The sequence below is a fragment of the Myotis brandtii genome, unplaced genomic scaffold, assembly GCF_000412655.1.
Source record: "Myotis brandtii unplaced genomic scaffold, ASM41265v1 scaffold123, whole genome shotgun sequence".
In the NCBI taxonomy this organism is placed as follows: Eukaryota; Metazoa; Chordata; class Mammalia; order Chiroptera; family Vespertilionidae; genus Myotis; species Myotis brandtii.
In genome coordinates this window covers 10351568-10375829 of record NW_005354291.1, presented here as the reverse complement: position 1 = coordinate 10375829, position 24262 = coordinate 10351568, and the positions used below count along the sequence as shown (strand labels likewise).

The following is a 24262-nucleotide window of genomic DNA, read 5'->3' as shown; positions in this document are numbered from 1 at the left end:
TCTAAAAGGCATTGTAAAAATGAGCATAATAGTCTAGGGATCCCTCAGAAGTCCACATTGACGTATTTTTTAAGTCATAAAGCTTAGAAATCAGTATTTGAGTAATGTTGAAGTGTTTCTGCTCAGTTTTTAAGAAGGATGATAGTTATGTAGTTATGTATTACTGCGGTTATTTTGTCCATGTCATGGAACAAACTATTATAGATTATATTAAAAATATAGAAATATTTTGTCAGAAAAGATTAGGGGTCAAATCCTAAATAATATTCCCACACTTACTGACCCTGAAGCTGTTACTGAGGGCTCGTGCTCGTGTAGAGAGCACTCTGCTCCGGGGTTGTATGAAGGTGGAAATGGACAGAGTGAATATATTGTACAAATACTGAAGAATATTCACCTGGAGAAAATAAATGAACAGATCATTTAGAGTAGAATTTTGACTTAGTCTAATTTAAAGTTCCCTTAAACACTTATCACAAGTTGTTTTCTTATTTCTTAATGTAGAGTTTCCAAGATTATGTTACATTTTAATTAAATAATGTTTATTAAATGTTCTTAGAAATATTTAATGAGTGCCATCCTTGTCATTTTAGGGTATAGTTTTATTATTACTTGAAGTAGTTGGCCTAAAATATTAGAACAATTTTTTTTCTTTACACATGTATTCACATGCACATGTAAAACAGTCTAGGTTATTGTAAGGGAAAATGTGAATGTTGCATGTTTTTTCTTTGCCCCTTCTCAATCCACTCTATTGCTCAATTATTCAGGGTGGTTTTCCTGAGGAGAGCTCAAAAGATAAGAATCTTGTATCGTGGGAAAGGTAAGAGGTATAAAACATTATACAGATCAAAAGATACTTATTCAAATACATCTTATGTATTATGGTCCCTAGAACAGAATTAAAGCTTTCAGTATATTATATTATGACTACCCTAAATTACTTATAAATTGAAAACAAATAATAAATTTGAAAAAAAGGTTGAATCAGTTTTTATTGTATAATCTATAAATATATAAAAATATTCCAATACAGGAATAACACTTTCTAATTATTTGTCCAAATAAATATTATTGCTTAATTATCATTTGATATATTCTCTTGTGTGAGGTTTAAGTCAACCAAAAAAGAAATATCCAGCTGCCAAATACAGCTTCCAATAATTAAATCATAACTCTAAAAAAAATAGTATCCATCATATGGAATAAGAGTAAAATTTGATGAATATTTCTGTTATATTCTTAGAATTTGAGCAATTCTCTGACTTTAAAAAATATTCCATTTAGTATTTTTTAGTAGGAAAGAAGTCCCATTGGTTTAATACAGTCTTTTTCCCATATTCTTTTCTTTTTATTAGCCAAACTCAATCTCAAGTGCAAGTGCAAGATGACGAAATTACAGAGGATGACCTCCGCCTTATCCATGAGAGAGAGTCTTCTATTAGGCAACTTGAAGTAAGCTTTACATTGTAGAGTCGGACTGCTGTTCAGTTCTTAGTGACTTTGTCCTCAAGATGCGTAGCTAATGCTGGGGGAGGGGTCGAGAAAGGAAACTAAATAAATATATCTATTTGGTGGCATTTCTGATATAAATTAGAATAATGACTTTAAAAAACATCTCTTTAGAATTTGTGCCTGGGTGAGAGGACATACTCTCTTCCACTTTAACATTTTTTTTTAATTCTTTTAAGTCATCTCAGGTCACTTTAGCATTGAGAAAATATCGGTGTGGAGGTAAATGTCTGTTCAGCGAGTCTGATGCCTTCTATGGCACATGATTTCATCTGCATGTGTAATGACTTTTACAAGGGCTTTAAAAGTATTTTATTTCTCTTTAGTATGTTTATGACATTCAAAAGATCTAAAGCCTTAGTTCTTATGGCACTTGCATGTTCCCTAGAGGGTGAGCTCGTAATAGCTAACAGTAGCTGCAGTTTATTGAGGGCTTCCATGTGCCAAGTACTATGGTGACAAGCTCTGCATGTTCACTGTCTCATTAGTTCTCGTAAATCTCTGTGAAGTGTTAACTGTGACATTACCATCGCCATATTATAGATGGTATATATAAGACAGGGATGAATATGAAAATTGCCCCATCCCTCCTGAATAAAGTTTCAAAACTTTACTCTTTAATCAGGTAAAATAATAGTTATTATATATTGAAGAAAAGTAAATTTATAACTTTTCAACCCATCACAATTCATAAATTTGCATACACCTAATGTTTTATTCTTTTAAGTTGTCAAATTGATGTATAGATTTTTACTAGAAATATATCATAAGAATATTTTATGCCCTTGTGAGGAAATAGCAAGACTAATGCTTGTGATAACAAAGCATCAGATTATATAACATAAACTTGGTAATCACAGCCCTTTCCTAATACAGATCCTTCATTTTCATCCTGCTGTGCTTAATATTTTTAATGTTACAAACTTATTGTAGGGATTGGTTACTGTTATTCAAGCTCTGTTTACCTGGGATTGCTTATAGTAGAATAATTTTCTGTTGTTTCCGAAATTTATGCATTAAGTCTCTTATGTATGGCGGTTTGGTTTTTGTTTTGTTTTGAATTTTCCCCTTCTGTGTATTAGGGACTGAATTTCTGATTTTAATAATATGTGCCTTTTTCTCTTAGGCTGATATTATGGATATTAATGAAATATTTAAAGATTTGGGAATGATGATTCATGAGCAAGGAGATGTGATAGGTAAGCCCTGCTGATTAGATTTTATTTTATGAGGTGTGAGCAAACTACCTGAAGTTTACCTGTGGTTACTTCTCAAACAAGAGTAACTGTTCCCTCTCTTCTTTGTTTCCTCTGAAATCAAAAGCATAGTATACAGCAGACAAAGCATCACCCTTGGCATTATCTAAAACAGATCTCGCCCTAGCTGGTTTTGCTCAGTGGATAGAGCGTTGGCCTGCGGACTGAAGGGTCCTGGGTTCGATCCGGGCAAGGGCACATGCCCAGGTTATGGCCTTATCCCCAGTAGGGGGCATGCAGGAGGCAGCCGATCAATGATTCTGTCATCATTGATGGTTCTATCTCTCTCTGCCTCTCCTTTCCTCTCTGTAATCAATAAAAATATGTTTTAAAAAAAATCCAAACAGATCTCATTTTTGGCTCCTAGTGGTTGAAATGACCAGACTCATTTATTTTAGAATCCTCCAATTTAATCGGGCCTCCTGCTGAGATCATGGAAGGCACCATAAGATGTCATTCTAGCTCATTTCCAGGATCTCTGGTCTTATCCCAATCTAATTCTCATCACAGTAAGGACTTCTGGGAAAATTTGTGCTATTTATAATTGTGCATGCTATCTTGCCTTTTAGATTAGAGGGAATAGGTAGCTATTTGCCTGATCATTCATCCTGAGAGGTTTTGGTAGATATATTTAGTAGTATTACTTAGAATTCTTTTTTAAAATTTCTTAAAAATAAACCAGTGACTAAGGCTCCCTTTAAGTTTTAAATGTAATAGTGATTCATTTAAGGTGTCATTGTCAGCACTGATCAGGATCCTGATCATTTTGAAATATGAATATATATATAAAGATACATTTAATATGCTTTCTGAATTTGATTCCATTGAAATACTTGAGCCTATGTAGTTCAATAGAACTATTATTCGTCCATTCTTAGTCTCTTCTCTCACCCTAGTAAATCACAGGGTAAAATTTCGAAAACCACTTATGCACCCCACAAATATTTATTGAGTGCCTACTATATCCAGGCACAAATGCAGGCATTGGGGATTCAGCTGAAATTAAATAATAGATAAAGGACCCTGTCTTCATAAATCTTATAATCTAATTGAAGAAGAGAGACAATAAAAAAGGAAAGGGAAGTCAATGGTGAAAAGTGCTGTGGGGAAATAAGGCCAGGGTAGGGGACAGGAGTGCTGGAGGCAGAGAATGTTGCTGCTTTACATAGTCAGGTAATGCCTTACTCACAGGTGACATTTCGGTGAAGACTTCTTAGGTAAGGGAGCAAGTGAGAGAAAGTGTTCCAGGCAAAGGGAGCAGCAGGTGCAAAGGCCTTCGGGCAGAAGCACGTCTGACTTCTTGGGTGAGTGATGTGAGCAGGAGGAGCGTGGAGATGATGTCAGACGTCACAGGGATGCCATCATGTAGGATCCTGAGCCGCTGTAAGGACTTCTATTATTAACAGGTGGGAAGCCAGAGAAGATTTGAGCAGAGGAGTGTTATAATATGACATGGGTTTTAAGGCTCACTCTGGCTTCTAGGTTGAGAACAGACTGTAAAGGGGCAACACCAAAAGCAAAGAGACCACTTAAAGGGCTATTTCAGGGATCCAGATGAGCAATTATATTGCCTTGGATCAGATAGTAATATTAACCTTTGGATAAGGAACGTGTTTGATCTTACCTTGAGTGAAATCTAGTGATTTGGGCAGCTCTCACTGTAGCATCAACATGTGTTCACAGTTGTGTGTTGTTTTACAGATAGCATAGAAGCCAACGTCGAGAATGCAGAGGTACATGTTCAGCAAGCAAACCAGCAGCTGTCGAGGGCATCAGATTATCAGGTAATATTAACTCGAGTAAATTGTCTTATAACTCGGACTTTTAACTATGTGAGCGTGAGTGTGAGTGATCAGGTGTAAAGTGGCTAGAGTTGTTTAAGTTAAAAATCCCATGGAAGACAGATCAGAAATATGCCAGTCAGTGTAAACTGCAGTTAGCCTGAATGTTTCAGGGTCGAACCAGAATCATGGCTGCAGGGATAGGAACTTGGATGTTTAGCGTCCTGAGGGGAACAATAGGGAGGGAACGCCAGGCTTTTCTGACAGGCTCTGATGTCACCGTGACATTCCAACCCAGAACCTCTTGGACAGCCTGTTTCTCACTGTTCCCTTCCACCTTCTCTTCCCTTCTTGTCAATGACACTGTGGACTAAGGGGCAAGGATTTCTGTCCTACAGAGATCTCTTCAGGTCCTGTGGAAATCAGACATCCTCACTAACATCTCCCATCGCGAACAATTCGGTTCCCAACCAAGTTGTTCACAGAAAAAATGTCTCAATTGTTGAAGTTACCAAACTTCCGTTTTCAACCTGACAACCCTTTCACACTGATACCTCAGCAAGACCAAAAGCATCTATCATGCCACAACCAAAGGAGAGAATGCTTTTGTTGCTGGTGAAATCAGTTTTAAAACATACTAGTAAAGAGGCCTTCACGAATGCTAATGTTGCTAAGGGTGTAAAGAAACACTAATCACAGGCAATGGAAGAGGTAGAAAAACTGTTGTTGATTTGGATAAAGGAAAAGCAGTTAGCTGGTGATAGCATTTCGGAGGCAGTTATATATGAACAAGCAAAGATGCTGCATGCTGACCTGGAAGACACCCCTGGACTGAGTGCTGAAAGTGACTCCTTTAAGGCGAGGAGGTGGGGGTTCAATAAGTTTAAGAAAAGAAGTGTTTATAGATTAAACAGTACATTAGACATATACTGTATATAAGAAAGATTAAAATAATCATTTGGGGATCAATTTACATTATTTCTAATGGGGAAAAAAATGATTCCATTTTTTAACCAATTGCTTCTCAAACAGCCTTCCAGAATGGGTTAAGTTCGAGAACCGAGGTTTCACTGTATTCAGTGTCCTTGACTATTGGGTATTCTGTCAGCATTCAGCAGGCCCTTCACTAGGAGTAAATTGATTTCTTAAGTAAATCAGGTTAATATAAAGAGTCCATATGTATGTATCAAATATAAAGTATGTTTCAAGTACTATATGCATATCAGGACCATGAACTATCAATATATTGTTGAATATGTAGACCTTTGATATTCTAAAGGAAAAAAAGCCAGGTTTCTTGGAAACTACTAAGTCCCACTTAAGATTTGACTTCCCTTTCAAAACTTCATTTTTGTTGTTGTCCATAATTATTTTCTCAGACCTTGTTACCTTCTTATAAAATATCTAAGATTTGTACCATCTTAGATGTTTCCAGTTGCTTTTTACTCTTCTCACTAACTATAAAAGTTCCCTTTAATGTCAATGCCATTTTTTCACTGGACAGATCACTGCATATTCAGTGATATGTAGAGAACAATGAGGCTGTATAGAGACGCTGAGTTACAGCCAATTACATTCACTGATGGAGTAATGCATATTTACCCGTCTATTTGCATGTGATTCAGATATGCACAGCTGAAGAATTAACGTCATTGTGTCATAGACTATATTACTCATAAATAGTTAGACACACATGGTAATCTGTAAATGCCAACAGTTATAACTGCTCAAACATAGTGTGTAGCAGGATTCTTCAGTGATTGGGCTTACATATTATTTCATTTGGCTTTTGGACTTTGGGGGAATGTAGATATATACAAGTTTTACTTTTCCTCTTATGCAAGGAAAAGCCTGCAGCCTCCCTGGGGAAAAGAAACACATCTTTCCAGGCTGCACCTCCAAAACTGGAGCTGTCCTTATGCTTAACTTGGGAGGCCCCACAGGGATGAGAAAAGAGCCACACAACACAGGTCCCAGGAAAAGAGCCGCTTTCCAATAGTCCTACTTGGAAGCCTTGATAGTAAACTCCTGCCTTTGCAAAATAGGGTGCTTCTAAATAGGTTGGGTGGACCATGAGCATAGAAGAAGGTGATAAATGCTCTTACCACTGCAGCACCCCAAGGACCTCACTACCTGACCCTAGGGAGGGTTCCCCAGGTAACAGCTGTACTGTAGTGGAATGAATACCTGTGACTGTTCATAAAGGTGCATTACACGTGTCTGGGGTAAGCAAGTGGAGTCTGGGGGAAATATGTAAGCAAGATATTGAAACTTTAGAGGAATTATGTTTTATATATAAGGGGTATTCAGTTGAAAAATTAGATGAATATGTGGAATACTGAAAGTATTCACCATTTTCAGGGTAACTTCAGAGTCAGAAACATACTTTTTATAAATTTAATGGTACTTCTGGTTGACACAAAGTATATTTACAAATTTTTCTACTCTGCAAGAAAAAGGATTCCTGCATGTTGCTGTGAGATACACAAGCCATTAAGAAATATAGAAATCTACAACTGGGCCAGGAATGAAGAATGGAATAAATCTTTAATCTTTATATTTTAAATAACTGTATCTTAATTTTTTTGCCTCTTTGTTTTTTATTTGTATGTTGAGAGTTTGAATGCAGTTTTCATGAATATGAAAGAATGAGAGTGATTTTGGAAACTAATAAAATAACTTTGGGAAAAATTGCTCAACACTTATTCTTGCTGACATTTTCAGAGAATTCATTTTGAAGAACAACTTTTTAAAAAAATGTATTTTTCAATTACAGTTGATATACAATATTATATTAGTTTCAAATGTACAACATAGTGATTAGATATTTATATACCTTATGGTGTTCCATGCTTCCGTATCTCTGCATCTATTTTGTTCATCAGTTTATTTTGTTACTAGAGGCCCGAGTGCATTGGAGGGGGGGTGGTGGTCCCCCTAAGCCCGGCCTGCACCCTCTCCAATCCGGGACCCCTCAGGGGATGTCCGACTGCCCTCCCCAGCCAACCTGATTGCCTCTAACGGCCTCTGCCTCTGCCCCCGCCACCATGGCTTTGTCCAGAAGGACGTCCAGATGGATGTCCCGAAGGTGTCTGGTCTAATTAGCATATTACCCTTTTATTAGTATAGATTAGAAGCTGGGTGCATGAAATTTGTGCATGGAGGAGGGGTTCCCTCAGCCCAGCCTGCACCCTCTCCAACTGGGGACCCCTTGGGAGATGTCTGATTGCCAGTTTAGGCCCGATCCCTGTGGGACATCTCTCTCGCAATCAGAGACCATGATTGCCCCCACCTGCCTTCTCCTGCCAGCCTGATCACCCCCACCTGCCTTCTCCTGCCAGCCTGATTGTCTTCTCCTGCCAGCCTGATCGTCCCCTAACTGCTTGCTCCCCCGCTGGCCTGATCGCCCCTAACTGCCTCTGCTTTGGCCCCCGCCACCGTGGCTTTGTCCAGAGGAAGTCAGACATGTGGAAGATGTCCAGTCGACCCAATCTAATTAGCATATTGCCCTTTTATTAGTATAGATTTCTTGTGCTATACTTTACATCCCTGTGACTATTTTTATAACTGGCAATTTGAAGTACAATTTTTTTTAAGAACAACTTTTTGCCGAAAGTTTAAAATTTATAAGCTTTTAAGCTGTTCTTTGTTTTCATAGATAGATAACCTCAATCTAATGCTTTAAATCAGTAGTTTTTGTTTTCTTGTGTCTTCTACCCCAGAAAAAATATCCCTTGATTTGTCCCAGTCACTTGAGAAAAATATTTTTGAAAAAATAGTTCCATTGAATTGAAGAGATTTTTAAGAAGCAAAAAAAATACAGCCAAGAATTTTGGGGGCAATAAATTGCTATTGATTTTATTCTAGAAATGAACCAAATGATTTTCAGTTGCTATGGTGATGCTTCTCTACATTTGTAAACGTGTTTTTGTTTTTGCATCTGCAGCGCAAATCCAGAAAAACCATCTGCATCATCATTTCTCTCCTTGTCATCGGAATTGTAATTATTGGTGTCATATGGGGAGTGAAAGGCTAAAATTATGAAGGAGCACAGTATTGCACTGTGTTATCTAAATTATGTAGGAAAGCTCCTGCAATCATGTTTTTTTTACTATTATTTTAAAGGTGTTGCATAAAGGATGGCTCCCAAACTTTTTATTTGGGGGGAATTTTCCTTTGGATCAAATATGATATTTCCTAATACTGAAAGTTTTTCTAAATATCAGTGCTGGCATAACTTCCATGATTTTTGGTCTAATAACTTAGTTTTTGCCCACATTGTATGTGTCTTTCATGTATAATTTATTTATCCTGTTGACTTCATTTTTGGAATTAATAAATTTAAAGGTGTGTGTGTGTGTGTGTGTTCTGTGGGCATCTGTCTCTCTTGTCACAATGTAACATGCACCCAGACTTGTGTTACTTCAATTAAAAATCACAAATTTAATTTGAATTAGGGCCAGCAGAGGAAATAGTCTCAATAACTTAAAACAAATTGACCTGTTTCTGTTGGCTTTTTTTTTTTCTGGTTTATACCAGCACAGATTATCTATTCAACTTTTACTGTTGTCTTCTCTCAAGACCCTTGATTACTCTGAATGAAGTCAGTGAAAAATTTCCTACTATGTTTCAAATACCTGATGTGTATATATTAAGCATTTGCTGTAGATTGCCTGGTGAAATAGTAAGGGTAGATTGTTTTTACATAGGCTCTGTTTAAATCTGACATTTACTGAAGAATGTGTAGTCACTTTAAATGTGTGATGTGATTTGGAAGGAGAGTATGACAAATCAATACCTATTGTGCTGGAATTCTAAAGATCCCAACCTGTTACTCTGCTGTGCATTTCCACAGCTATTATAATGGAAATTAATGATCTTGCCTTACATCCTGTAGAACAATGGTCACATTTGTATCCTGAGGTCAAAATTATTGGGGAGGTAACTGTTCCACAATTAATGTTTTTCGGCACCCAGCACTTAAAATATAGTGTTTATCTTGAGTACCATTTTGTACCATCTTCACTGGAAAAAAATGCCAATTAACTCACTTGCCTTTTTTGAGTCAACGTTGTTTTAATGCACTAATCTGAATACTGTAAAGAGGATTATCTTATTTTATAGTTTGTATTTCATATTGTTCTTATATAGCAAGGGCAGTGTTTTATATGGCTGCTATGAGCTTCAAATGGGAACAATAAACAAACAACTAAATAGGTGTGTGGGTGATGGGTGATGCAGGGAGAACTCATACTTTCTATCTGTTCTGAAGTCAGTGCGAGCCCACTAGGCTCTTTGTAAATGCAGAAAAGCCTGCTGTTTCATGTCACACACCAGTATCTTATGGCTATGGAAGTCCCAATGGCTTTCACAGATCACTTCAGTTGTGTGGTTTTTGTGTGTGTTTTTTTTTGTGTTCTTTTGCCACAGTTGTACTTGATAAATGTTATTATCATAAAGACAAATGCATTTACCTTTATTTATTTTTATGGTAAGTTCCCAAGAACAGCAAAAGCACTTAATTTTTTGGCATGATGTGAGCACCATTATTTAAAGTGTAATAATTTATAAGTGATTTTAACTGGGACACAAATCAGTGACTAAAACCAGGAACTTCAGTGACTTGCATTCTTTTAAGAATCATTAATTTTGAAGGGGGACATTTGCACAAAATATTTGGAACAGAAAGAATAGTCTTGATTAGAAAAAAAACAAAAAACCATTGCAGTCACCAAAATTTTAAAATTCTTGAAGTGTTCCTTTAGGTTTTAAAATCTCTTTGAAAGGTGGCAAAGCTTACACTATAGAGAATAAAATTAGAGTTGTTTTAATGACTGTCAACATATCAGAATTGTTTGAGGCAAACTGAGTCTCAAACTGAGTAAGTTTCCTTATCAAATGACACATATTGTTCACTTCAGTGTCCTCCAAAGACATGCTGGATGACGCACACTGAGGTTAACCAGCTTCTGTTCTTAAGCTGAATGACAGTGTGGCATGAATTATTTGGCCATTGTATTGGTTATTAAATATTATGAAAATGTTTTGGTTTTGCACAGTGATCGATGGTAAAAGAATAATTGGTGTCATTTCAACATAATGCAGGTTGTTTTTTTAGTGGGCATGGGATCACTCCAAAAATATGTAGATATGGATACAGATGGAACTCAATCTAGGACAGCAAACCTTGGGCACAGCATCTGGAGTCAGGCCACTGAGCATGCCCGGTTCCCATGGCAGCATCTGCATCGTTGACTGAGAACACTGCTCCGTGGAAAGGTTGCCACTGAGTCCTATGGGGTCTTCACTGCTTTTGTTAAAAATGGCAAAATTTTCTACACAATAAAGTGTTTTGAACACCAGTCTTTTAAGACAAATTTATAATGAAGAAAGAAATGACTTTTGAAGACTTCTTGTTCCACAAAATTAGTCTGTAGTTTAGCAAGAAAAGTGCAGAATAGCTTTTATAGTTGGTATAATTTTTGTTTCTTTAAGTAGAAAAAAGAATGTTCTAATAAAAGATAAAACCTGTGTAAAAAAAAAAGTCATTGTCCACCATTTAATAATAAAGAGCAATTCACAAGAGTAATTTATTCAGCCTTTTTTTTTTTTTTTTTTTTGGGAAGGCAAAATTGACTTTTTTACACATCAGGTTGCTGCAATAAAAATAAAATTTCAGAGTGGAATGAAGAGAGTTGTTTGGGTAAGTTACGAGTTAAGTAACAATTTTTAGTTCATTTAAATGTGATAAAAATTCCTCATTAGTGGTAAGTAATAGCATCTTAAACAAAATTTAAAGTTGTATATTTTCATGATTCAATGAATAAAAACAAAAAACTGACCTGTGGATCTCAGACTTCTCAGACGCTAAGCTTACCATAGGATCTGAGTAGCCTGACATCTGGGCAAGGAAATACACTTAGTAAAATTTACACCAGTAGGAACTGAAACATGTATGTGGTGCCCCTTCTTTGACAAAATGCATGACATCTCTACTTCACATTGCCCAGTTACAGTTCATAAGTCAATGAAGAGAAGACCATTTCCCCCATATATTTAGGACTTTGTGTCCCAAAACACTGTAGCACAAGTAGTAGTAAAGAGACCGCCTGGATGCAAACACACAGGATCAGCAGGGTTCCCCAAAGTCCATGGTCACAGTGAAGCTCATTCACTAAGTTAATAAGACTGGAAAACTCAGTTCTCTCTTCATGATGATTTAAACTACTTTAACATCTCCAATCAGGATTCAGTCAGGGAAATAGCCACTTGATGTAAAAGAAAAGCGTTTCAGTATACGGACTTCTGAGCTTCTACCTGCATCAGAAGGGCAGGTCAGGAAGGTGAGTGTAGCAGCAGCAAGGATGGCCCCGAGTCACTGAATCTCCAAACATTGGACGTTCATGCCTCCTCAGCTTGTAGCAGTAACACCAGTGGGACTCAAGGGGGGGCTGCCACCAGTCTGCTTGGCTGTCAGAGCACCAGAGCAGGTGGCCTGCAAGAGATTGGGAAGCCTGCCCTTCACTTCAGCCTCCCCCTTTCTCTGGGGATACCTCTCATTGGTCCATCTGACTTAGAACCAGAGGTGAAGGGGAGCCTGGGAAGAGTAGTTCCTGGCTTCCCTGCAGTACAGAGGACACGCACTTCAGAAGGACGCAGTGAGGTTGAGGTAATGAAACACTGAAATGCAGAAAGACCATAAACTACGTGAAGCAGAAGGCCTCCCAGAATTTTCTTCTTTCATTAGGGGTTCTTTGATGGGAAAAATTTAGAATCACTGCTTCTAAATGGTATGTCAATTTTTCCAACCAGAACAAAGTCTATATATACCAACATGGAGGCCCAACCACCTAACTGTTTTCTCTTTCCATAGTTGCTCAATAAACATTTGCTGGCTTAATTGGGCACTTATTTTGTGCCAGACTGCTACATTCCTGGCACAGAGTATAAGAGTGAACCAAAAGAATATGTTCTCTGCCCTCAGGAGCTTTTGGTGTTCAGCATGTGAAAAACACGTGGTGTGTAAGCAAGAAAGAAAATGGTGGGTGGGAGAGGAAGGAGGCACAGAAAGATCATCACTCAGACTGCCTGGCACCTGAGACTGGACCATTCACTCTTAGGGACTGGCTTCCTGTGTATCCTCTTCCCTCCTTACCAAGTAACTGAATTTCATTTTCTTTGCTCCATTAACAGACTACCAAAAAATTGATAATTTTCTCAAGAGTGGCTAATTTGAAAGGCAATCTGTATGTAATGCCTCCAAAAAAGGAGACTTCCTTCTTTTGGTGGCAGCATCTGGATTCAGAGGTAGGGCATCCTAATAGGACTGACATTTATAGGACTTTTGCAGAATTATTGCTCCCGATAAAGCACAGAGCATTGGGAAGAAGGGAAAGAACAAGGGGGATTTGGAACCTATATTTCTTTTGGATGCACTCAAAGCCAATGCATGACGAATGCTCCTGGCAAAATGCTCTTTAAAATGTGTCTAATTTAACCCTACCCTATCCCTTAGCAAATCTTTTTTTTCTTAATCAAAAGGGAATAAAGAACACCCGCTTAAATGACTCATTTAACCCATTTCTTATAATTCACATACTATGTCAGTATGTCCATCTTAATGCTTGGTTTTGGCAATCATTTGGTTAAATGAAGATTGTATAATGTCCTATTTTTCTCCAAATAATCCTAATTTGAAGGGCAGAAATAGATCCGAATAACTGACACACTACATACGTTTTTATAGACACTGTTGCTTCTGGCAAGTTTTTAAGAGGTTGGTTACTCAATTACTCAGAGTGGGATTCCTGTAGGTTTTGTGCCATGATGGCATTTCTGCTGAAAATGTAAGTGGCGGAAGGCAAAACCAGATTTCCTGTGCAGTTGTTGCAGGCATAACACCCTTGCTTGTTTTAGAGGGAGTCTGCTAGAACTGAACTGAGTCTTTAAATAAACTTGAAAGGGCCTTAATTCCCACTTTGGCAACCCAAAGTACAAATTTTTAAGTGTTTACTGTAAGTACTGTTTGACAGTCGTTGCTAAGTCCAAAACCTGTTAGCATTGGAGGAAAACTTAGAAATGCAGTCATTGAGTCTCAACAAAGATTTACTGATACTAGTTTTGATTTCTAACATCCTCTGAGTTTTATACCAGCTGTTTCATGGTAGATCTGAAATACGAAGTCAGACTGGGATAAGGAGAGCCCCGTTTACAGCTCTAGGATATAGACATTTAAACCCAACAGGGAGATACAAGCTTTTAGTAACACGTAGCTAAAGGCCTGATCATGAGAAGGTCTCAGGTCAAAGCTGATCCTTCCATCAATAGTGATTCCAGAAACAAAGGGCCAAGTTATAATTTAGTGGAGAATAGTATGTGTACGTTACTTCCACATCTAGGTGTTATGGTCATTTTAAGTTCATTTAAAGGTGTTTTCAATGTGCCTGACCACACCCAACCTCTTTCCAGTGCCAAATTCAGTGTTTTAATTGCCCTAAAGGCTACCATAATTTTAACATTTAGTTATTATTTTGTGGTGGGCTCTATACCAAAATTTAGTAAGACAACCATCATATATCATTTATATTAATTTTATCTTTGATGCAACAGGATATTCTAAATTAGGGCTACCCTGTTTTCTCTGTATCTTTTCCTGAGCTAAGATCAAATATTTTTCTTAGTAATTTAGGAGTTTTGTATGTTGCATTAAACCTTTATCAAGCCAGGAATGGAGGCAACTGACCAAGACTTTCCTTTGAAATGGCATGAACATTTAAAATAAAGAGCCCATTCTCTATAAAGTATAAACTAAGTATAATGCTAATATTTTAAATTAAACTTGTATTCTGAGATAAACTTTTATTTTCAAATGTAAGAAACAATACAGAGATTCCGCTCATGTACCTCTCACCAAAGTTCCTCCAATGACAACATCTTGCAAAACTAGTGCAATATCACAACAAGACATTGACATTGATACAGTTAAGATGCAGAACATTCCAGCATAAAGACCTCTCCTGTTGCCCTTACATAGCCACAGCCACTGTGTTTCCTCCCTAACCCCCTCATTCATCCTTGGCAAAGATAATTTGTTCTCCATTTTTATAATTTCACTAGAGGCCCGGTGCACAAAAATTCATGCACTGGGGCGGGGAGGGTCTCTCAGCCCAGCCTGCATGCTCTCACAATCCGGGACCCCTTGGGTAGGGTCCAGTTCCATCGCAGCATGGCTCTGGTTCCCTGGGCCTGCGGGCCATTGGGGGAGGGATCAAGATTCCCAGATTGCAGCATGGCTCTGGTTCCCCGGGCCTGCAGGCCAGTGGGGGAGGGACCAAGAGGCCAGTCCCATTGCAGCATGGCTCTGGTTCCCGGGGCCTGCAGGCCAGTGGGGCAGGGATCAAGATTCCCAGATCGCAGCATGGCTCTGGTGGGGGGAGGGACGAAGAGGCCAGTCCAATCGCAACATGACTCTGTTCCCACAGCTCCCTCCCGCCCCCACGCTGCTCGACTCCCACCACGGGCCGCTGGGACCCAGGACTGACTTGCGCAGCACCGGCTGGGACCCTAGCCTGGTGTTCAGTCATCCATCTGGACGTTTAGGTCGTGACTGACCTTGGCTCTTTATATATTAGGATTATTTCCTTAATATTATATAACTGGAATCGTATGGTATGTAACCTTTTAGCTTTTATTATTATTATTATTATTATTCAGCATAATTCTCTGGAAATTCATCCATGTTGTTGTGTATATCAAGTACATCATAGTCCATTTTTTAAGGCTATGTCATGGATGCCTGACAGTTTGTTTAACCACCTGTTGGTTGGGTTGCAGGTTCCTCCCCAGCCTGGGCCTGGTCAGGGCTCATGCAGGAGGCAACCAATTGATGTGTTTCTTATATCGATATTTCTCTCTGTCTTTCCCTGTCTCTTCCACTCTTTCTAAAAATCAATAGAAAAATATCCTTGGGTGAGGATTAAAAAAAAATACTAGTCCTTATAAATACTAAGGTAAAAAGCCTTAATAGGAATAAAACGTGTCTAAAAATAATAAAAGTTTCAACTAATGAGGCAGGGATAACAATTCCAAACAAAAAAAATCCAAAATTAAAAGGGATAACAATTCCAGCAAAAAATTCAAAATTAATAGAACTACAGGGAAAAATGGAGAAACCTACTAGATTGTAGTTCATATACCTCTCCGTTTTTATCTCAAGTAGCAAAATATTTAGAACACAATAAACTAAATTGATTTAATTGATACATAAAATACATGCACCCCCAAATGAGAGAATGCATGTTTTACTCAAGCATGCATAAAAGATCTATAAGGAAACTGTAAGAAGAATATTTTTATGACATTTAATTAACAAACTATTTCTTAGAAAATATGCAGGAGATGTTAACCATACTCTGCATAAGGTCACCACTTTTTATTTAATACCTCTCTGGAAATAATAGCATTATTAACTGTTTAAGAAACACTCAAGAACAGTCAGCTGCTCAATGTCTAAATAGAATCTGAAACACAAAGGTGAGACCCTATCTTAGGGTTACTTCCTTAAAAACGAGCATATTGCCAAATGTAACTTAATGCCTTTTGTTTTATTTAAACCAATTTAAAGGAGATTTTCTTTAAATCTTAAGAGATCGAGAATTATTTCTAACACAAAAGTTATGTTCATCAGTCTTGATTTTTTTATATGAGAATGTCTTTATTTCACCTTTATCTCTGAAGTATATTTTCACTAGATTTAGAATTCTGGATGGAAAGTTCTTTTCTTTCAGCACTGTACACATTTTGTTCTACTTTAACATGGCCTCCATAGTTCCTAATGAGAAATACAGTTATTTGAATTGTTGGTTTCCTATTTTCCATCATTTTTCTCTGGCTGCTTTCAAGCTGGGTTCTTTTTATTATTATTAAATTAATTGGGATGACATTGGTTGATAAAATTATATAGGTTTCAAGCGATCATTTATATGATACATGATCTGTATATCACATTATGTGCTCACCACCCAAAGTCAAATCATCTCTGTCACCATCTATTTGACCCCCTTCAATGAGTCAGATTGAAAGTAGAAATTATATGTCAGTTCTAAATGGTCACACACTTTCCTTTGGAATATTCTCTCTCCTCTTTGGGTAGCAGCCATGTGCCTTGGGTGGAGTTGACTCCATCCTGACTCCAGAGCTGGTCCCCACTGCTTTACGGAAACCAGCAGCCTAATCACATCCCTTTTGCCTCAGTGATGGTTCAGGAATGGGCAGAAGTCAAGTCTAGGCAATTAGCTCAGGACTTATTTTCCTTCAACCTGTAATCCAATTTGGGCAACATTGGTGCTGTGGACTGTGGTGCTTCAGTCATGAAGTCAGACACCAATGCAACATTTTAATACCATGAGGCATGATACAGCTTCAGGCTAGAGACGTGAGGTTGGGTGGAGTCATTCATTCATTCATTCATTCATTCAACAAGCATCTGCTGAGTGCTAAATAACTACTGGGCCCTGAGCAAAAGCAAAGTCTTATTCAGCAATTTCTAACATGGGGGACAATAAAATAGCTGATAGCTTCCATACTTAATTAGAAACAAAGATCATCTCTTAAAACTTCATCCTTGTATTTAGGAAGACTTTTATTTTTGCCACCGAAATTTTAGTTCCAGAAAAAGAACAAGACAATAAAATCGTTGTATGAAAGGTTTCCTTCAAACTTTCCCCAACAGTTTTTACTCCAATCATCATGATGCTGAGAGGTTTCAGAAATACAAGTGACTCTGTGTTCAGACCAAGTACTTGGCCTGGGGAAGATGAATGATCAAACCTACTCACCGTATGATTATAAGGGTCAGGTAGTTTAAAAAGAAATTACAATCTGAATTGAACCAAGGATGAACAGTGTTGCTATTGAGCTACAAATCCCAGCTAATAAGCATAACCTTGTAAAGAGAGGTTAGTGTTTGGGAAAGTGCATGTTCTTGCAGAAAGGCAAAGCTTTTGCAATGTAAATAGTTGTGAGTGTACTAGCTTTCGTCTTTGATGCTTTAACCCTCAGTGTTTAGAATTTTTGTATCCAGGGCTTGAATTGAGACTGTTGAAGCTTCAAATAGGAAAAAGATTGTGATGACAACTCCATGTGTAATTTTTTAAATTTATTTTTTCAAAAGGTCATAAAACTCACATAAAAACTGAAATTAAGTTATTTTTGTCCTATGTGTTCTTATTTTGAAATGCCGTGTAAATCCATCACAATTGAACTTTTCTTAGGCATTTCTGGTTTCTCAACTTTGCTTGTATCCTAAGCACTTACTTAGCCTCTTAGATAACAATTCAGCATTGATTGCATTACAAAAATCTATTAATCTTTCTGTAATTTTTAAAGTGTAGATATGATAACCAGAACGGTGAGCCGAGGTGTTTTCCTGGGGTTGTGTCTCGAGACGCTGAAGAATGAGCTCCACGGACCAGAAGATTTAAGCAAAAGTGTGGAAAATTTATTACAAGCAGATTCAGACTCCCTGCACAGGGAGGAGGGGCCAATGATGGGCTGCCCCTTGAAGCCTTGTAGTCTAGGGATATATATTTGCTACAAAAGTGCTCTCTATCCATCCACGTCATCACCTGATTGATTCCCTCAATTGTTCTTGCCCAGCAATGGACCTGAACTTTCCGTGTTCCTATGCGTCAGTTCACCTTATTGTTGCAGACCCTCCCTAGTTTCACATGCCTCCCACTTTGAGTCCCAAACCATTTTGTTATTCCTGCTTGGTTGGTTCCTGTGAATAGGCTGCTCAAACTGCCGTGTCTACCTCTGCCTATGTTCCACCTGCCTTTATTTTCCATTGGACCCCTGCCTTGTGCTTACGTGTCAAGCTAACCCTCTCAGATGGAGGGGAAGAAGGGTATCAGAGAGGAATTTGATCACTCGCAGCAAATAGCATTCTTTGATTTGGGGTCTTCTAGACTTCTTTTCTTCCTAAATAGTTCTAATAAGGAGCAAACTTTAATCCCAAATATATTACACAATGACAAAGTAATATGGATTTTATCAAAACAAAGCAGGTGTTATCTTGCCACTATACAATGTTTGGTTTACACTAAACATGGCTGGAGGACACATGTATGGGAGGGTCTTTGAGATCCATGGCTTTTGCTGACTTGCTTTTCTAAGAGTTGATAGTTACGTGCCTCAGAGAACGAGGGTGAGGTTGTGCCAGTCATTTCTGACTAAAGAAAGAAAAGTGCTTAAAGGTCCACCCTTTCCTAATTCCCAAAGCTACTTACAATTTCCAAAGTGGTAATGTTGCCAGAGGACGAAGCTCCCCTGTCATTTGGGGGAGTGAGGTTCTTGGGATGCCACTGAAAGAAGCATTTTCAGAAGCCCCCACGGGAAGATGGAATGTGGGAAAAGGCTTTATGCCCTAGCCAGGTGGCTCGGCAAATAGAGCCTCGGCCTGTGGACCAAAGAGTCCCGGGTTCGATTCTGGTCAAGGGCATATCCCTTGGTTGCAGGCTCCTCCCCAGCCCCGGCCCTGCTCAGGGTGCATGCAGGAGGGAACCAATCAATGTGTTTCTCTCACATCGATATTTCTGTCTTTCCCTGTCTCTTCCATTCTCTCTGAAAATCAAAGGAAAAATATCCTCAGGTGAGGATTAACCAAAAAAAAGAAGAAGGCTTTATTTGCATGGAGTTACATTCCCTGGGTTGCGATGTCCCATTTCCCCTAAGCCCGTCCTGAAAGAGGGGCAGCTGGGTGTTCAGCAGAGTCAGAAACAGGCTTTCATGCCATGTTGAAGCCAGGTGTGGCTCAGCATTCAGGCCAGATTAAAGTCTGTTAGTCCATCTGTGGTGCCCCAGTTGTCCATGAGCCATGCGGGGCACAGGGGAGGGTGCCCCTGCAACGGAAGTCCCAGGAGCCAGACGCCATGGAGCCAAGAGAGTGTGGCTCCTTTGTCTAGAAGTTTGTATGTTTAGATTTCGCTTGCTTGCTGGCCATGCCCATCCTGTCCAATACCTGTTTCCACGTGTGATTAAGGGGAAGCATTTTCCCATGTCACTTAGACCAGTGGACCTGCATCTAAACTGCCTTTCTCCAGTCCCTCCCCCCATCAATCAATGGGGGACAGACTTGGAGAATATTAAATGTAGCTTTTGGCAAAACTGTATAAGTTACATGGCTATATTATTTGGTCACCCTTTAAAAAAAAATAATAACTAGGTTATTACAATGGCATCAGTACTACTTACTCTTGTTTTAAAAATTATATTAAGAGCAAATTAAAAGGCCAACAGATCCCACTTAATGATTCCAATATGACATTTGTATTCTTCTTTTTAAAAATCCTCCTTGAGCTCTGTGGGACAGAGCAAAGAGAAAGTGACTTTTTGTTGGATGAATCATTATCTGTAAACAAAAAAAATTTCAGTTCCTTACTTTCAATACTTTTTGTTGTTGTTATTGTTAATCCTCATGGGAGGATATTTTTCCTTTTTTTTTTGAGAGAGAGATACTGGAAGATAGGGCGAGAGACAGAGAGAAACGTCAATGTGAGAGAGACACATCAATTGCCTCCCACATGCAACAGGGATTGAGCCTTGAACCTTGGATCCTTCCATCCATGGGCACACACTGTAACCACTGAGAAAAACTGGCTAGGGCACAATACTTTTTATTTTTGTTTCTCTGCTTAAGATTATTTCCAAATTATCTAATTTAATGGTGTAATTGTCTTTTATATAAGGACAATACTATTTGGGAGGCATTATTCTTTTTTTTATTGAAACAATTATTGAGGAGAAACAACACACAGAGACACACACAGGCAAACACTACAGTGGCACAATTTTATCTGTTGAATAGGGACTCTACTTTTACTTGAGTCATCGATTATACTAAGTTCTCCACACTCTTAGCTTCTTTGCCCTTGTAATTTCTTTAAACTAATGGGGCTGTTAAGAAAGTAGTTAACAGGAAGAGGATAAATAGCCTTCTTTTTTTTACAAATAGCTTTCCAATAGCAATATTTTAAGGGGATAAAGCTAAGTGGTTGTCTCCACTTAAGTTATAATACACAACTAGAGGATCTCAATGAGAACACTATAATTGAATACAGAACTTCTTAGTTTCCACTGACATTCTCTCACCCATTCCCTAGGCCACACTCGATTTGACCAGCGAAGAGGCAGTTCTCTTTTATTAAGATTCTCGTTAGTGGGTAGTGACTTCAATTCCACACTGAAACTACCAGAGGAACAGACTTTGCCCATTTCTTCTCATAATAACCATCACAATGTAAGAAAAAATTGCACTGGGCAGGTTAAATAGCAGAAACATCACAAAATCTATAAAAATAATGTCATGATGATGATGATGATGATGACGATGACAATGATGATCTGCCTAATACCTCTTTAACAAATTTTTTCTACATTTTTGGGCTGCACACACTTAGATTATCTCTACATAAAACAATCTTGTAATTTTTTTCTCTAGAAAGACTAGAAATATAATGAAATATTTCCTCCATCATGATAGATGGAAATTGAGGGATCAGAAAGCTTTCTTGCAATTTCATCCTGCATTACTGGTGATGCCACATTGGAATCTTACTCAGGCAGTGATCAGGAAAATCCTGGGAAACTCCAGCCTGTCGACAACACTGGGTATGGACTCTCATGGCTCCTGCACAGCAGGTGGTCCACTTTGGTTCCTTCTTCCCACTGGGCAGTAGTAATTGAAATTGTGGACAGAAAATAATCTTGAATCCTGGGTCATAGTGGCCCGCGATCAGGGAGATATCTCCTTGGTCTTTCTCCTTGTGGTCATAGATAGGCTCCAAGAATCTGAAGTTGTATCTGGGGGCCTAGGATGATATGGAAGTATTGCTGGCAGCCTGCTAGTCCCACTGCAGTCCCAGTACCACCCCCAGATTGTAGAGGGTGGCCACCAAGCTAGGCAGTACTTCCTGCCTCCTGCTCATAGACAGGGCCACTTCTTCTTCCCTAGCTACCCAGAGAACACAGCAAGTCTTAGAATAGGAGCAAGTGAGAGCCCCTAAAGATTAAGCTTCATTAACAACATGGTAATTCATAAGCCCTCCTCTGACCACAGCTGACATCTTTTTGAAGGGTGTCTATGTACATTGCCAAACAGGCCATGAAAGCATCTCTGTCACAGAATGTTAGAAGGCAATTAGCATAACATCCCTATAAATGATCTTGAAATCAGTTCAGAGTTTTGGTTTCTTCAACAGGAGATATGCCAATGGACAGACTGAGAAGGGTGAGCAGGGTTGTGAATGTAGAAACGAAGAAAGATTTCAAGGAGGGATAAGAGGCACCTTGGGGGAAAATCCCCAGCAGTAATTCAACTGTCTGGCAGTTAGACTCATCAACAGGGCTTGAGTGGTTCATTTTAGAACATGAGGTTGCACTAGAAAGGGAAGGGAAGACCAGAATGGATTGCCACCGGGCTATTTGTCTGCTGTGAAAACTTCTCTTTGGGAGCTGGACACAGAGAGAGGACAATGCTTTCTAATTGGCTTAGAAAGAAGTCAATGCTGGGGGTGAGGCAGCATATTGCACAGTGAGGATCTCAGGCAGAGGACAGCAGAAATGAGAGCATGTAAGGTGTCTCGGGGAGCACAGGCCAAATCTTAATCAGCAGGGCCGTGGGCATACCTTAGGTGAGGCAGCCAGCACCATTTTAGGTCCAGGGACCTGGGGCAGGAAGGGAGAGCTCTGGCAGCTTGGGGGAGAAAATGGGCCCCAGGAGAGCACACTGGAGTCATCATCAACCCACGGTCTCCTGGCAAGCCTGTGGGCATGTGTTTAAGATGCTGGAGATCCAGGAGGCGATGGCTTTTCTTGAAGGCAGAACATCTGCTGGTGCAAAGTGACCAGAGGCTTTGCTTATGCAACACACTCTGTTTCCTGCAAAAATCCAGACAGACACAAGAAAGAAAGAGATTTTCTCACTTGATAAATGGAAGCTATCAACCTACCTATCAAATTTAAAAATAAAAATCACCATACCTAAGAACCATTGGTGGGATTTAGGGGAACAGCAGTTGACATGTTCTGAATTGTCTTTATGCTTAGAATTCTCCAGGAAAAACTACCTACACTAAGAGTCACCAGGTTCCCTTCAGACTAAGAAATGACCAGCAATATGGTCCTCATTCTGCAATCAATAGCCTCTAAAGGTGGTGTGCTATTGTTCTGTTCCCCACCAGAGTTAATGTTGCTTCCTTGCTCTCTTGGTCAGCCAGCAGAGGGAGTGAGAATGATAAAGTTTATACCTTCTAAACAACAACATAAACTAAATAACCCCTAGGTTAAAATTTTATAGCAATACATACAAATAATGATCATGAAAATATCTTTATTAATTTTCATGTTCATAAAGATAGCCTATGCTTAATTTTAAACAATGTAAAATTATAGAAAGTAGACAACTGAAGGTTTCCAGTTATCCCTATCCCAATAGATATTGTTTAACAGTTTTATAGCCTCCCTCAATTTTTTCTATCCTATATAATAAAAGTCCAGTGACCAAATGGTAGAACAACCAGAACGACCGGTCGACCAGTCGTTATGATGTGCACTGACCACCAGGGGGCAGATGCTCAATGAAGGAACTGCCCCCTGGTGGTCAGTGCGCTCCCACAGGGGGAGCACCACTCAGCCAGAAGCCGGGCTCACAACTGGGGAGCGAAGCGGCGGTGGCAGGAGCCTCTCCCTCCTCTGTGGCAGCACTAAGGATCAGCGAGCTGAGTGGTAAGAAGTAGTGAACAGGCTGGTGTTAAGGAGCAAGGGGTCCCAGACTGCAAGAGGGATGTGGGCCTAAGCCAGGAGGCAGACATCCCCTGAGGGGTCCCAGACTGTGAGAGGGTTCAGGCTGGGCTGAGGAGTCCCCCCCCCACCCCACCCCACCAGTGCATGAATTTCATGACCCGGGCCTCTAGTATAGATATAAACATCCACAGCTATATCTATGCAACTCAAATTTTCCCAGGTTTTTCAGGATATTAGGGCCATGTTTTACATTAATATCCAAATAAAATAGCTTGAATCTCCATTCTAGGTTGTTTTGGAAATCCAGTATTTTCTCCAGTTATTTCAATGATTCCTGGGCAAACTTAATTACTTATTGATTTGTGTTGCTGCCTCTTTGCTCTACTGATTGCCATGGCTTTTCTCTAGTTTTCTTTTCCTGAACACCTGAACACCGCCTCATCTACTTGTTTTCCAAAGTTTTACTTAGATACTTTGTATTACATCAAACTTTACTAAAGATTTGGGTTTTTGAACAATATACAGAAATCAACCCTTGCTCATACTATGCATTTAGCTCCTTTCATTTAACTTTTTCTTGGTTTTAGTTCTTGGCCCTGTGGTATTTATGACAATTATTCATAATTATTGTGATGATGCACATCATCGTTAATAGCTAACATTTATAACTGTACTTACTGGGTACCAGGCATTGTGTTAAGAAATTTTCATGCAACCACCAACTTATACCATACACAACAATAAACTCAAAATGGATAAAAGACTTAAATGTAAGGCGTGAAACCATAAAAATCTCAGAAAAAAACCATAGGCACCAAAATCTCAGACATCTCTCATAGCAATATGTTTACTGATACATTTCCTAGGACAATGGAAACTAAGGAGAAAATAAACAAATGGGACTACATTAAA

At 38.9% G+C, this 24262-nt stretch overlaps 1 protein-coding gene across 2 annotated transcripts in view; it reads left to right on the top strand.

Annotated features, from left to right (window-relative positions):
• The window catches only part of STX7 (syntaxin 7), a 39489-nt gene extending 28351 nt beyond the window's left edge, over nucleotides 1-11138 (top strand). Inside the window, exons 6-10 of one of the 2 annotated variants that reach the window (XM_005859011.2) lie at nucleotides 771-823; nucleotides 1359-1455; nucleotides 2639-2711; nucleotides 4470-4552; nucleotides 8496-11138. In XM_005859011.2, coding sequence (XP_005859073.1) covers nucleotides 771-823; nucleotides 1359-1455; nucleotides 2639-2711; nucleotides 4470-4552; nucleotides 8496-8585 — 396 coding nt within the window. In that variant the 3' untranslated portion in view covers nucleotides 8586-11138. Of the gene's footprint in view, nucleotides 1-770; nucleotides 824-1358; nucleotides 1456-2638; nucleotides 2712-4469; nucleotides 4553-7002; nucleotides 7130-8495 lie in introns of those variants that run through there. The other variant, XM_005859012.2, reaches the window with a different exon arrangement.
• Nucleotides 11139-24262: the final 13124 nt, after the last annotated feature.